At 37.2% G+C, this 15,026-nt stretch overlaps 1 protein-coding gene and 1 long non-coding RNA gene across 2 annotated transcripts in view; both read right to left on the bottom strand.

The window, feature by feature from the left end:
- Nucleotides 1–5,851: 5,851 nt before the first annotated feature.
- Nucleotides 5,852–11,485, bottom strand: LOC124796572. Its single transcript, XR_007016786.1, has 2 exons — nt 8,288–11,485; nt 5,852–8,090 (listed from the first exon to the last, which is right to left on the bottom strand). It is a non-coding gene; the product is annotated as an uncharacterized LOC124796572 (long non-coding RNA).
- A 1,679-nt stretch (nt 11,486–13,164) lies between these two features.
- Nucleotides 13,165–15,026, bottom strand: part of LOC124783769 (TLC domain-containing protein 2-like) — a 47,607-nt gene continuing 45,745 nt past the window's right edge. Inside the window, exon 6 of the mRNA XM_047254047.1 lies at nt 13,165–15,002. Within this exon, the coding sequence (XP_047110003.1) occupies nt 14,863–15,002 (140 nt within the window). The 3' untranslated portion in view covers nt 13,165–14,862. The remainder of the gene's footprint in view (nt 15,003–15,026) is intronic.

Below are 15,026 nucleotides of genomic sequence, written 5' to 3'. Positions count from 1 at the left end.
ACGCGCAAGTCGCCGAAGTGGCATCCAATCGAAAGACTTGCCCCGGCGAACGGTCTACCCGATGGGAGGCCCTAGTCACACGATAAAAAAAAATTTGATGAAACCGTACGCCTGCAAGACGGTTGCTTTCATAAAATGTGTGTGGTGCTACGAAAATTTGTGCTTTAGTTGTTTCTACAATAAGAATCACCCACAATATTGTTCTGGCACATCAAGCAACGTGAATGATGAAAAATAAGGTTCTGTAATATTGTATGTCAGAAAAAATTAATAACTGAATATATCTTCATAATTTCGCACGCCTTACTCTGTTTATTGACATACTTTGAAATAAAATTGAAAACTGTGGTCGATTTTGAACACAGTACCTCCAGCGCAGTAGCCGTTAACCCTTACCACTGTGCTACACTGACTTGCTCAGAATACATGTTATGTTACGCATATACAAACCATGCAATGAAATTCAATAACGATTATCTCAAAAACCAAGGCCCATCGCTAAAAAACCAGATAGTCAGATACTCAGGGTAAGTGCCTCTACAACATATTTGAAGTGCATCAAAATCCGTGATTTACAGTATGGAAGATCCCTTGTTAGCATAAACATAAATGCATTACATTTGTAATAAATAATGTTTGCAAAAATCAAGGAGTAATTAAAAGATGAGCTCTTGGTGATAATGCATTACATTTGTAATAAAAATAATAAATAATGTTTGTAAAAGTCAAACAATAATTAAAAATTGATCTCTTGGTAAAACAGCTTGCAGCAATTTTGAATCCTTGTTTCAAATATTTTATTGTACAGTTTTTCAAAAATTGCATACAACTTTCTCAAATAGTTTTTAATCTGTGCCAAGTCCTCCGATTTTAATTCATTCAATAGCGTTCCTTTATAAATATGTGCACCTATGTATCTGTGTCTACACTTCGCTGCTTTTATTTTTACCAAAACACTGTAAACATCCACTTATCGATCTCACGACTTGTCCCTAGTGGAAAACTTCTGCAAATACTTGCAGCAGTTGCTGAAATTAACTGTCCCAAGCAACTTCCAGAAGTAAACTTGTGAAAGTTTTTGTTCTAATGCAAACACCTCAGCAAGTAGTGAAAGTTACTTGCTAGTGGACACGGGCCTTAAACCTTAAGAGTAACCAAGATATACACAAGTACAACACTACAAGAAAAAAGATCTGCATCACAATTTAATGCAGCTATAAAACTCTTTGGCAATCTCCCATGGCAGAGAGCAGATGTGTTATCAAACATAGACTAAAGAGGTTTCTCCTAAACAATCCTCCTATATCACAGAGGAATTCTCTAGTAGAAATAGCCAGTCATTAAAAATAACTGTAAATGGCCAGCATGTAGTAATACAAAAGACTTTTTTGTTTTAGTTGTATATAAGCATTCTACAATTGTTCTGTTAACACATTCCACATCACAGCATTTATCGCAAATTTGATCTATAAAATAAGTAACTAACCAATCTATTACATTTGCACATATCTGCATGCATTTCAAATGTGTCCAATGTTGCTTTAATGTAATCAGGAACAGTTTTCTAATATGATGTATACATTACTTCTCATAAATTTATCAGTTATTTCATTCTTAGACCTAACTCCATGAGTACATCGTTATTCGAAGCAATGCCTCCCCAGACTTGAAAACAATGTGCTACAAAGCCTAAGCTGTTAAGCTTCTGCACCATCTCCTGCACTTGGTCTTACTTTAAATTCATAGTCCCTAGCAATTCAAACTAAATGTGACAAAAATGTTACCATTGGCTGCTAAGCAACAATGAGTTCATAATTGAGAGAATCATTACTCAAACTCTGGGCGGCATTAATTTCCATAACAGAACTGCCACCGTGCTTAGCTAATGAAATTAACTGAAGAAATGGAGGCAATAGGTCTCGCCGACACTACTTTTGTCATCACGGAAACAAGATATTTTCTTGTTTTGTAATCATCCCACTGTCAAATACACCAAATGAGATAACTCACTGAAAAGGTAAAACACATCAGTATATTAAATGTCCAGCATGGTATTCTGTACCATATTTTCCAGAATTTATACCTGAGAAGCAAACATTTGTCTTCTGACAAATAAATAAATAGTACCATAGTCGGGAAATGAGCATAGGGGGCGCAGATGAAGAAAGCCTGCACCGCCACTCATACGGAGGTCCTAGTGGAAGTGGTTTGCCGCTGCCTACCACAACCTGTTAAGAAATGTGAAGTGTGTGTATGTGTTATGTGGATGACTGTGATGTGACAGTGTAGTGTTGCATCTGTGTTGTTAGAGATGAAAGGGAGAGGGTGAAATCCAGCACACAGCATACTGCTGTTGAAAAGCACCATGGGGACCGTTGAACCTAACGTACCCATCTGACGGATAGACCACCACCGACACTGCCATATCCCCTCACTTCATGAAACACTGCAGAAATGATTGGAATTTAATCCAAAATATTGGTGCAATGAATGGTGATCCGAAACTTTACGCTATAACCTCTCCTCGTCTTGCCAGCCATACATTGGCAGTAAAAATGTCCTCCACCACCTGAATTCAAAGCTGCTTACCTTGCAGTCGACTGCCACTGCACTGGCAAGTGTTAGTGACCTCAGTTACAGATGAAGGTTTCTGAATGACAGCTGTTATTAAAATCGTAAAAAAAGTACATTAAAGACATAGTCAAATGACTAAGTAACAATGTACTTTGTGCATGAAAAAGCATTTGGCAATACTTTAACATAGAACTTCAGCATTTTTCGTGCTGATTACAAACAACAAATTCCAGGGCTGATGAACAAAGTGTGTATGTTCTCAATGACAAGCAGCTTCATGCAAATAACATACTAAAATAAAAAGGCAGCTGCAAGTTTTATCTCCATCTAAAGTGATTGTTGATTTGACTCCTACAAAACACTATATTAACTTGTTCTTTCAGAAGCAAAATATGCTGCCTACATATATATCATAAAGGGTAGTTACATGTGGAAGTGGATAAGGTTTCACATCTAATCTCATTGAACCTGAGGACGTGTATCAAGCCCTACTCCTGGAGCTGGTTTTGACAGCAGATGACTTCATAAAATGGTGCCATTATTTCGAGACAATGCATCAAACAAGAATTATATGCAAGAAGTTTGAACGGCTTCCAAACGTCGAATCCTTGTCTGTGATGGAGAAAAGAACTGATTTCACAAGTGTTCTTCATCAGATAGTGAGAGAGGAAGTTCACAAGGCACTTGGATTGCACAGCAAGCAAAAAACCGAGACGCTTCAAGAGGTCATAAGGGAGGAAGTGGAACAGACATTGAACCTGATATCTCGTCCTTCATTTCCCTTTAACACGGTGAAAAAGTCGAAACCCAGATGAAGTTACGTTCCTAAATTGCCGCATGAGGAACCTGTTTGGGCACCAAGGAAGACTGACGTCTGGAGGACCCAGGCTAACCAACCAGTACGTTTCCACTGCGGATGACCGGGACATGTGGTGCACTATTGTTGAGAAAGGTGGTGGATATTTGATGACGCCCACGCCAGAAGACAGCAGACCAATATCAGCTGACGCCAACTCCGGGACAACGAAGATGAACAAGATGATGTGGGTGCAGGACAACGCAGGTCACTATCATCGCAGAAATCTATAACGGAATTTCCTACTCCTAAAAGTATTAGAGATGTGAGAACCTTCCTAAGATTATGTTCTTATTACCGTTGTTTCGTCAATGACTTTTGTATCAAAGCCAGGACACTCCAAGAGTTGTTAAAGTCCGATGCTATATTTATCTGTGGTGGAACTCAACAAGCTTCTTTAGATGTGCTGCGAAAAACTCTGATGACTGACCCTGTACTTGGTCTGGTGCAAATTTAGGATGAAGAAGAGAAGGTTATAGCCTATGCTTCTAGAACACTCGCAAAAGCCGAGAGAAACTACTCAACTACAGAAAGAGAATGTCTTTCTGTGATCTGGGCCATGTGCAAATTTTGACAGTATCTCTATGCAAGGCCATTTACAGTTGTTACAGACCATCTTTCACTTTGTTGGTTCACAGATCTTAAGGATCTAACAGGATGACTCGCCAGGTAGGCACTACGTCTTCAAGAGTATGACATTACCATAGTGTACAAAAGTGGAAGAAAACACCAAGACACCAATTGTCTCTCAAGAAACCCTGTGCAAGACCATCAAGACTTTGATGAAGATAGTAACTTGCTGCACTCCAGGATCAGAGTACCAGAGGAGAAAGACAGTTGCTCAGAAACCACTTGGCCGACTCATACTATTCCACCAGCCGAAACGCCTTTCCAGCGTGTTGGGATTGACCTCCTCGGACGATTTCCAACATCTGCAATAGATAGCTTATGGTTTGCACTGATTATCTGACACGCTATGCCATTACAAAAGCCGTAAAAACAGCCAAAGCATTCAAGGTAGCCAAATTCATCGTGGAAGACACTGTATTTAAAACGCAGTGCCCCAAGGTCATTAATTGCGGATTGAGGGAAAGTTTTTCAATCGAATCTTGTGACAGAGATGAACATCACTCATCACATGACAACTGCCTACCATCCGCAAACTAACGGGCTTACTGAACGCCTTAATACGCGTTCATACCTTGGCTGACATGCTATCAATGTTGAGCAGAGCAACTGGGATGAGGTGCTACCTTTTGTGACATTTGCCTACAACAACGCCAAACAAGACACCACAGGATTTACGCCATTTTTCCTGGTGCATGGGCGTGAGGCGACGACAATGACTACAACGACCAGGTGTTAATCAGTGCTGAGGAAGCTCAGCACTTAGCACGACTCCGCATGCTGCAGTCTCAAGACGACAATCGCCAAAGGTATGACGCTAGCCACAGCCCTGTTGTCTACCAGCCTGGTGACCTCGCCTGGATCTTTACTCCTAAGTTATCTGATGTTAATTATGAAGTTGAAGATTTCGACCCCAACACAAGATTAGAGATATGGTCCGCGTCCTTCAAATGAAGCCCTATAAGGATCCTGCAACCCAGTGTAAATTCGAAGCTCCAGCAATAGGCAACAAGTGGAAAGGAGATGAAGAGCATTGCAGCAAAGGAAGTTCTAAGATCATCACCGCCAGTGCAAACATCAGTCATCGGGAGTTGGAGTATGCAGGACCAATGACTCGTTTCCGGACTAGGAGGACGTAACACCAAGACGCTGTTCTCTTAAGGAGGGAGCAATGTCTCAGAAGAAGCTGAGTAGCACAGTCATTGTGGTGTAGTGGTTATGATACTAGACTGTTGCACGGAGGGTCGTGAGTTCAAAACTCACCTGAACTGCAAAATTTGAATTTCTATATTCAGTTCAAGCACATTACAGAAGTATCCACAAATGTCAAGAGTCACTGTACTGGAATGTTCTGCAACGGTATATATACTGCATGTGTTCTGGCCACAGACAGTTCGTTCTGCACTCTTGTATGTGCAAGTGCTGAATAAACCTTCGCTAAATGAAGTTAATGTTCGTCATTCATCTAATTACATCTTCTTCTATGTGACAATATAATTAGCATACACTGAAAATTCCCTGGTTACTGTAGAGTCAAAACAGTATTTTTACATGAATGTGATGAAGAAGAATACACAAAACTTCAAATATGGCACTGCCATGTTGAGTGTTTACTTATAAGCAACAGCGTAATGTTTATTCATAACACACTGTCACCTGCTGACATGTAAAAAAAAATGGGTATCATCTATTTGATGATTTCAGCAACATTTAAATTTATTCTTCTACCAAATTTTACACATACGATGCAATTCTTATAAAACAAGTGAAATGTGAAAAAATAAATACTAGCAATAGTCATCAAACACCAACAATTTAATACTTTTAGCTTAAAATGTTGAACAGATACTGCAACTACAATGCAGAGGACAGGGAAATGGAACATTGCTTATTCATACACAATATGGGCACAGGGCAAAAAAAAGCTTGGACGCATTAAAAACATATATCTCCAAATTAAGGCAATCCCCAACCACAGAAGTGATTATTTTAAGGAAACCCCATTTTCCTGATCATAATACAATGCAAGATACAAATTGATGTACATAAAACAGTCACTGTGAAATTAACACTACAAAGGACAAATAGCTGTAGAGGGAAAGACAAAGATGTACTTTAGAGGACTGTAGACCTGAACTCTTACCAAATGCAGTCAGAAATACGTTATTAGGGAATGCAAAGCTAGAGTTTTGTTTTAAAATTAATTTTGTCCAGTTTAGGTACTACAGGTAGCCTACATCTGTATCACTGAACAGGTCTTTTAACCCAGCTTGGGAATCATATATTTTAAAGATTATGCTGCCTCACATGAATGATGTCAACAATGGAACATGAATAGTCAGAAATGTTTGGCCAGAACTTCTGAACTGACATTCAAAAACATATTCTACCATGTCCTCATAGTAATATGTGCTTATAAACATTAATAAACTGGTGTAATATGAATACTGGAAGGACAAGGACAAGGCAGGGACTACAACTTTAATTGATGGTGATTTAGAAAAATTGAGGAAAAAATCTAAACTGAAACAATCAAATGTAGATTTGAACTCTTCTCAATATATTTTATTGAGTTATCTACTGTACTTCGCATTTAACATTATGGTGGGGATAGGGAGGTGGAGGTGGCAATTATGTCCACCTAGCTGCCATACAGCGTAGAAAGAACGAATACATGCACATGCATACTACACTGTTATGAAGTATATAGCTGAGCTACAATAACTATTCACACTTCTGTATGCCTAGCCATTGCTAAATACTTCCTCTGAATTACAAGTTGTCTATCCTCATATTTTTCATCCTTATTTTGCATTAGAGATCAAACATTCAAAGGTTAATTTTTACACAGGAACAGCTGTCTTATGTCCAAGTCAGAAAGTTATAAAAATACTTGGTTTTAAACAGAATGTGCTACTTTCAGACAGCAATTTGTAACACACTGCTGCTACCCTCATTAACAAAATACCCTGAGAGAGATGAAGCCTGAGATGTTACACAACGCTCATAACATTTATACGATGGTTTCTTGTGCATGTTAATCACAAAAGTAGACAAGCTTTTCTTGACAAATGTCATATGATTATTAAAATGTTTACTTGCGAAGCTTGAAGTATAATTAACTAAATAAATAATTTCTATGTCATCTGCCTACATAGTATGGTCGGTAAAAATACATATAACTATCAGAAGAATGACAGCTGGTATCTATTCAGAATGAGATATTAACGTAACACACTGGTATTTCTGCTCTCTCCACCAAATTTTCAGCTGCAACATTCAGCATCCAAATTTTATGACCAATACAGGCTTGACACAAAATATCTTAATTTTATGAACAATTTGTAAGTTTCTTAATACAATTCATAAGAAAGAAAGCATCTGTGAACAATGAAAAATAGAAGACAAAAACTGAACTAATACAGAGTAATATAATAATCACATGCAACACCAATGCAATGATTATATCATAATATGCTTACAAGATGATGTAATTGTGGCTTGTACTGCTAAGAAATTCATGCCAATTTAAGTGGCACATTCAAGTATATCCATCTTTCAGAATTATTGTGTGCATGTAAACCACAAAATGGGACAATGTTACCACTTGTAGTAAGATTTAAAACAAGGATTTAAGATTTGTCCCATTGACAATAGGATAATTAAAGACAGAGTGCATGTTGGGACTGACCAATGATAGGAAAGAAACAAGATTTGTTCTTTCCAAAGGAATCATTCCGATATTTACCTTCAGCAATTAGGGAAGTGATGTAACAGCTAAAACTAAATGGTCAGAAAGCTTCCCCTGAATGTAATCCATAGCTTACCCTTTAAACCTTCTAATTTGGCAGTAGTGATGTAAAGATCTGAAGAGAAAATGCCTCATGTAATAAAATACATTATTCTCATGATCATAGAATACAAAATATTTTCACTTCCTAATTTACATGAAATGAAGGGCTTACATGAAACAAAAAAGTAATTTTTTTCATACTTGCACATCAGAACTGCCACAGTTCATTTAATTTGAAACCTTCTAATTTGGCAGTAGTGATGTAAAGATCTGAAGAGAAAATGCCTCATGTAATAAAATACATTATTCTCATGATCATAGAATACAAAATATTTTCACTTCCTAATTTACATGAAATGAAGGGCTTACATGAAACAAAAAAGTAATTTTTTTCATACTTGCACATCAGAACTGCCACAGTTCATTTAATTTGAAACCAAGACTAGTATTATCACAAATGCTTACAAATTACATATGTGGTGCAGGAGTATGGACCCTCCAATTTATAAAATGTTGAACTGTTGTTGAATTGTTCCTTCTGAGAAAGACTGCAGTGAGAAATAATTTGTTGCTGTTTTTAGTAATGTTTCTATATCTTTAAACAGCTTAATATCTAAGCTAGAATTCAGCAAGAAAATACATAAAATAGCTTTAGAGTACATGGTATCATAAAAATTATATGTGAAAACCTGACAGCAATAGACCTAGATAATAAATTTACTTAATTTAGTTTAACCAACAACTACAGGCAATGTACTTACAACATTTGTATCAAATCAAAGGACAATTCAACTGAGGTACTTATAAATTTTAAGAGAAGAATATTGGCCAGTACATACCTTCAGGATACATAAAAGGTGCATTACTGCCAAACAGCTCATATAACAGTAAAAGAGACTCAATATCTAGCTTTTGGAACTAATAGTTCCTTGTTCAGGGAGGAGAGAGGGATAGGTTGGGGAAGGTTAAAACGGAAAGACATAGACAGATACACACAGGCAGTCATAACCAATGTGCCTTTTCAACAAACTGACAATATAACCCAACAAAAGCACAATGTGGCACTGCTCTGGAAACTTTTTCTGTGACTAAAAGACTATAGAATTCATCTGTTAATCTTGATCTGTGATTGTCATATCATCTTAATGGGAACAAGCTCATTTTCAAAATAAACTTATGAAATCAGTACATCATGGGGACATCAATTCTACTCAGACATTACGGTGAAGCCCCAGTATTTCGATATTCTGTGTAATTCAAGCTGGTTTTAAGAAAAATAAAATTTTACATAAATGTAAATTAAAAACCCATTTCAATGAGTTGTCCACAAGTACATTTTACAGACTTTCGAATGTGTTACATTTCGAACTTACTTTCGATTTTCAATGTGCAATACGGGTAAAACTGTACAACTTAAGAGTTTTTGTTTATAATGCCCAGAAATAATCTTGGCCTCAGGCTGCTAATGCAATTCTATTACAGATGGACAGGTACTATCAGGTTTCGAGGAGTGTGCTTGCTCTTTCTCTGTCAGCTCTTCAATAACTGGGACCACCTGACAATCAGTTCTACAGTGCATACCATCCTTATTGTTACCACTATTGTTGTGCCCACTTGGCAACAGTGGTCATTAAAATACAATATGCCTAATAAAAAATACAGTACAAATTTTACACCAATGGCTGACCAATGTGTATGCACTGTGTAGTTGGTTGTGTAGTAACATCTGTACGGTAGTGAGCCCACCTGTGTCACATTAGTTTAAAGGTGTTGTATGTATGAAGAGTGTACTGCACATATGTAACTGTGAGTTTCTTAATGTTTTAATTCTCAGATTACAATGAGTGATAGGAGAACGAGAAAAACTGTGTCACTGAATGTGAAATTGGAGTTCGACGTTGGCATAAATGGTTCAAATGGCTCTGAGCACTATGGGACTTAACATCTGAGATCATCATTCCCCTAGACTTAGAACTACTTAAACCTAAATAACGTAAGGGCATCACACACATCCATGCCCGAGGAAGGATTCGAACCTGCAACCGTAGCAGCAGCACAATTCCAGACTGAAGTGCCTAGAACCACTCGGTCACAATGGCCAGCGATTGGCATAGAAACAGAGACAAAACTGAGAAGTTTTCACCAAACAACTGTTCTATTTTGTCATTTGAACAGATGAGAAAATCTGAGTAAGATTACTCATTTGGTTTACTTAACAAAGACAAAAAGGATTCTGCAACAAAAAGCTGTGTTTTTTAGGAATGAGTTTAAAGAAGGTGAGGAAGGTTTTACTGCATGTTCAGGATGGTTGGGTAGGTGGAAGAAGTAATACGGCATAAAGCAGATGGAAATTTGTGGTGAAAAGCTTTCTGTTGATTCTCAAACTGTTGCACAATTTTGTGAGAAATTAAGAAAAATTATACAGAAAGAATATCTTACTCCTGATCAACTACATAGCTATGATAAAACGGGGTTAAATTATAAAATGCTTCCATCTAAAACTCCAGGCTCAAAAGAGGAGGAGGCTGCCCTGGCAACAAAAAATTTAAGGAGAGGTTAACAGTTCTCGCTGCACTGAATGCGAGTGGAGACCACAAATTGAAGTTGCAGGCAATAGGAAAATCTGCTTCACCTACAGCTTTTAAAAATATCACAGCTTCCGCACTGTCTGTAACATATGTCCACCAAAACTCTGCCTGGATGGACAAAAATATTTTTAAGAAGTGGTTTTTTGACAATTTTGTTCCAGTGACTAAAAGATACCTAACAAAAAAGTGCTTGCCTTGCGCAGCAATCTTAACATTTGACAACGCTGGTTCACACCCTGATGAGGTAGAACTGGCAGTATTCGCACATTGTTCTTACCCCCAATATGACGACTTTATTTCAGCGTATGGATCAAGGCATTTTACAATGCTCGAAAGAAAGTTATCGTCGTCATTTGCTTCAGACACTACAATAAAAGACATAGTTTACTGGATAGCCGATTCATGGTCTGAGATAAAGGCAAACACACTAAAAACGTCTTGGAACCAAATTTTACAGAATGAAATGGATATCTACAGTACAGACGAAGATGACCTACCACTGGCAGAACTGATGTATTTGAAAACACGAATAAAAGTGATATTTTAGAATGGATGAACAGTCTGAAGTGACCAATGTTGCAATTGCCGAAATTGTTAGTGAACCCACTGGAGACAATGAGGAATTCCGTAAAGAAGTTGTACTAGTGATCACTCGTACCAAGGATTTTGACAGCGCTAGATCTGGCACTGCATTATATCAGGCAGCTAGCAGAAGCTACTTGAACTGACACCATGGTTCTTAGAAGATGGTGTAACACTGCTGCTAAAAAATAAGATTCTATTTTAAAACGAAGGGCTATGGACAATTTCTTTTGCAGCTTGGAAATGTGTGCCCATGTATGTAATATAGCACACACAGCTACCATACTGTTTTTTATTTATTTTTTTAATAATTATTGTGCTCTTTAAACATTTATTCACGATGGTAAAATTATGGAACATGTTTTATGTTCAAGAATTATGATGTTCTTGGAAAATGAACAGCTCCTCTACAAAAATCAACATGGATTCCGCAAACAGAGATCCTGCAAAACTCAGCTCACTCTGTTCCTCCATGAGATCCGCAGCAGTGGACAACAGCGCTCAGGCTGATGCCGTGTTCCTTGATTTCAGTAAGGCATTTGACACCATCCCACACTGCCATTTAATGAAAAAAATACAAGTTTACGGAGTATCGGAGCAGACCTACAATTGGATTCAAGACTTTCTTGCAGATAGAACTCAACACATCGCTCTTAACATAACTAAATCGACAGATGTAAAGGTAATATCCGGAGTACCACGGAAGTGTTGTAGGACCGTTGCTGTTCACAATACATATATAAATGATCTAGTAGAAAGTGTCGGATGCTCTTTAAGGCTATTCACAGATGATGCAGTTGTTTGTACCAAAGTAGCAATGCCAGAAGATACCTGAACATAAGCAAATGTAACATATTGCGCATACATAGGAAACGAAATCCACTACTGTACAGCTACACTACTGATGACAAACAGCTGGAGACAGTGTCTGCCGTAAAATATCTAGGCGTAACTATCCAGAGCGACCTTAAGTGGAATGGCTGGCTCTGAGCACTATGGGACTTAACATCCATGGTCATCAGTCCCCTCTTAAGTGGAATGACCATATAAAACAAATAGTGGGAAAAGCAGACACAAGACTCAGATTCATCAGAAGAATCTTAAGGAAATGTAACTCATCCACGAAAGAAGTGTCTAATAAGGCGCTTGTTCACCTGATTCTAGAGTATTGTTCATCTATCTGGGATCCCTATCAGGTAGGACTGATAGAGGAGACACAGAAGATCCAACGAAGAGTGGCATGTTTCATCATGGGATTGTTTAGCTGGCGAGAGAGCGTTGTGGAGATGCTAAACAAATTCCACTGGCAGACATTACAAGAGAGACATTGTGCATCATGGGGAGATTTACTACTGAAATTTAGGGACAGCACTTTTCATGAGTAGTCAGACAACATATTACTTCCTGCCACATGCATCTTGCGTATTGACCACGAAGAGGAAATTCAAGAAATTAGAGCCAATACAGAGGCTTACCGACAATCATTCTTCCCATACACTATTCACGAGAGGAACAGGGTTGGAGGGATCAGATGGTGGTACTGAAAATACTCACAGTCACACACTATTAAGTGGCTTGCAGAGTATAATGTAGATGTAGATTTTCCCATTGATTTAGTGATATTTCCATATTATCTGAGTTTGTTGTAATTTGAATTACTGGGCTCTACTGTGTCACCATTTTCAAACCTAGAATTAATAAGAAAACTCTAGAACATCTCTTCTCATAAACTAAAACTAGATAAAGCCACTTTACAACACCAATGCTAGTAGGAAACTTTGAGTCAAACATCAGGAGACTGCTAACAAAATACTAACGCTTCGTGTTATTGTCCTTTACTCAAGCTGTAGCTCCTAATAAGACTGGAGCTGTGGAATATACTGCAAAACTAAAGGATAACATGCTCAAAATTTACTTTGTTTAATTTACACAATTTATCCTTTTGAGAAAATGTACACTAACAGACATTGAAAGCATAAAGCCATTCATCTTGTGACACCTACTTACAAAACATGAGGAAACAGTTCTCTATGGTAATTTTGAAAATAACTCAGAGGATACAGAGGATAATGTTAAATTAGTTAGACATGAGTGACAAGAGACACTCACAATAAAATTTTCAATAATAACAGTGAGACAAAAAATATCTTCCATAATCACTTTACAGTGGCCTGTGAGTACAGTTGGTATATTGTACATAGTTGATATAATGCACAAAATTCTAATGGTCTACGCTCTATGGTGAGTTTCTAAAAATCTGCAACACAAATCAAGATGAAACACTATAGAAAAATCTCATGTGTAATGAGGGCTTTGGAAATAATATTGTAAATGAAATTTACATACATTTCATTACCTTCACTGCATGTAGTAATCACAATGAGGAACTATGTGTTACCTCATAACAGTAAAAGCATGCTGAATGAACTGCTGTCATTGTCTTTACAAAACTAGACCTTTCATTTTCTGGACCCATGATGATTGAACAAGGAATCTTCTAATTTGCAGAAATGTACCTTTTAGCACATAAATTACGTAGTTCCATAATTTATAATTCCAACAAAAATTTTGTAACAAAATATTTGGAATTTAAGTATCACACGCCCTTACCACAAATGCAAACTGAAATTACATTAGTCCTTGTACACATATTTGCAATAGTATGTCTAGTGGTCTAAAGCACCAGTTACTTGATCTTAAATTGGAATACTGTGAGTCTGCAGACAATTTGACTCACAGAAACGTAACAAACACTACTACTTGATTAATTTGTTGTTGGAGACATATTTATCTGCCTAGCACTTCATCTTTCGATGATGGAGACATCATCAGAGGCTGTAACTATTCAGAAAGCAGCTATGAGCTCAGAACTCTTTATACGTATCCATGCAATGGCCATTTTGTGAGTCAATACACCTAAGAACACACCAATGTGTGTTATGAAGCTAGTAGTGATGAAGAGTTAGTCCTGTTTGATTTATTTAGCACTCAAGCCAATTTTAACCCTTCTTTGCTGCCAATGTTGTTTTTGTGATTTTGAATTTCTGTGGACACTCTGTACATCCTAGTATAATAAATATAGCAAACAGGCCCAACTTTTCCCTACTACAAGCTCCATAATATACATTAGTATGACTCCGTAATCTTTGGCAGTGAACTGATAATGTTTGGCTTGTTGAGCTAGCAACTGCTTTCCATGTCATTATAGCCAGCAGTGATGTCAGCAGCATTAGGAGACAAAACATTACACACAGAAATAAGTCTTGGACCACAGCCTAACGTCCACTAAACAAAAATCACCAAGGACACCAATATCGGCTGTGAAAGCCCTCACTGTATGATTAAACAATCCTACTCTTTATTAAATGATGAACACACACAGAAATTCTGTAACTTTGGTAGTAGATTGGTATAGGTACACCATTACATCACAAATATGAACACAAACATTTAGATACATTATTTTACCACTTAAGTAGTTTAGAACAAAATGGATAGTGTATGAATTACATATAAAATTCCCATTACCACTTACACTCTGATTTTTGTCTCTGCTCTTCATTTCAATCTTTATAACAACAATTAAATAACAAAATGTCATTCTATAAATAGGAATGATAGTTATATAAGCATCGGTACAAAAATAAAGTCATATAAAAATACTTAAGTTAGACAGAAACATCTTGCAATAATTATCCAGTTTCGTACAATAACAGTCCAATTCTTGGCATATTAGTTTCTCCTTAAGAAGTATGCAATACACAGCAGTACAAAATATGTCATTAATACATACATTACAAAAATAGTTACACAACATAAATGAATAACTGGTCTGCATTAAATTAGCTTTTTACTTTAGTGTGACCTTTGCAGTCTGCAGGTTCTTCATGTAAAATGGTTTGTCGGGCTGGTCTTTGTCGATAATCGGCATTTAACACTCTCAAGAAAAGTATTATGTTCATCAGCATAATGACAGCCATAGCTGAAAAGATAGTAATCATCATTT

This window comes from Schistocerca piceifrons, chromosome 1, assembly GCF_021461385.2.
Source record: "Schistocerca piceifrons isolate TAMUIC-IGC-003096 chromosome 1, iqSchPice1.1, whole genome shotgun sequence".
Classification (NCBI taxonomy): domain Eukaryota; kingdom Metazoa; phylum Arthropoda; class Insecta; order Orthoptera; family Acrididae; genus Schistocerca; species Schistocerca piceifrons.
Note: the sequence above shows the minus strand (reverse complement) of the source record. Positions and strands in the feature narration are given on the sequence as shown.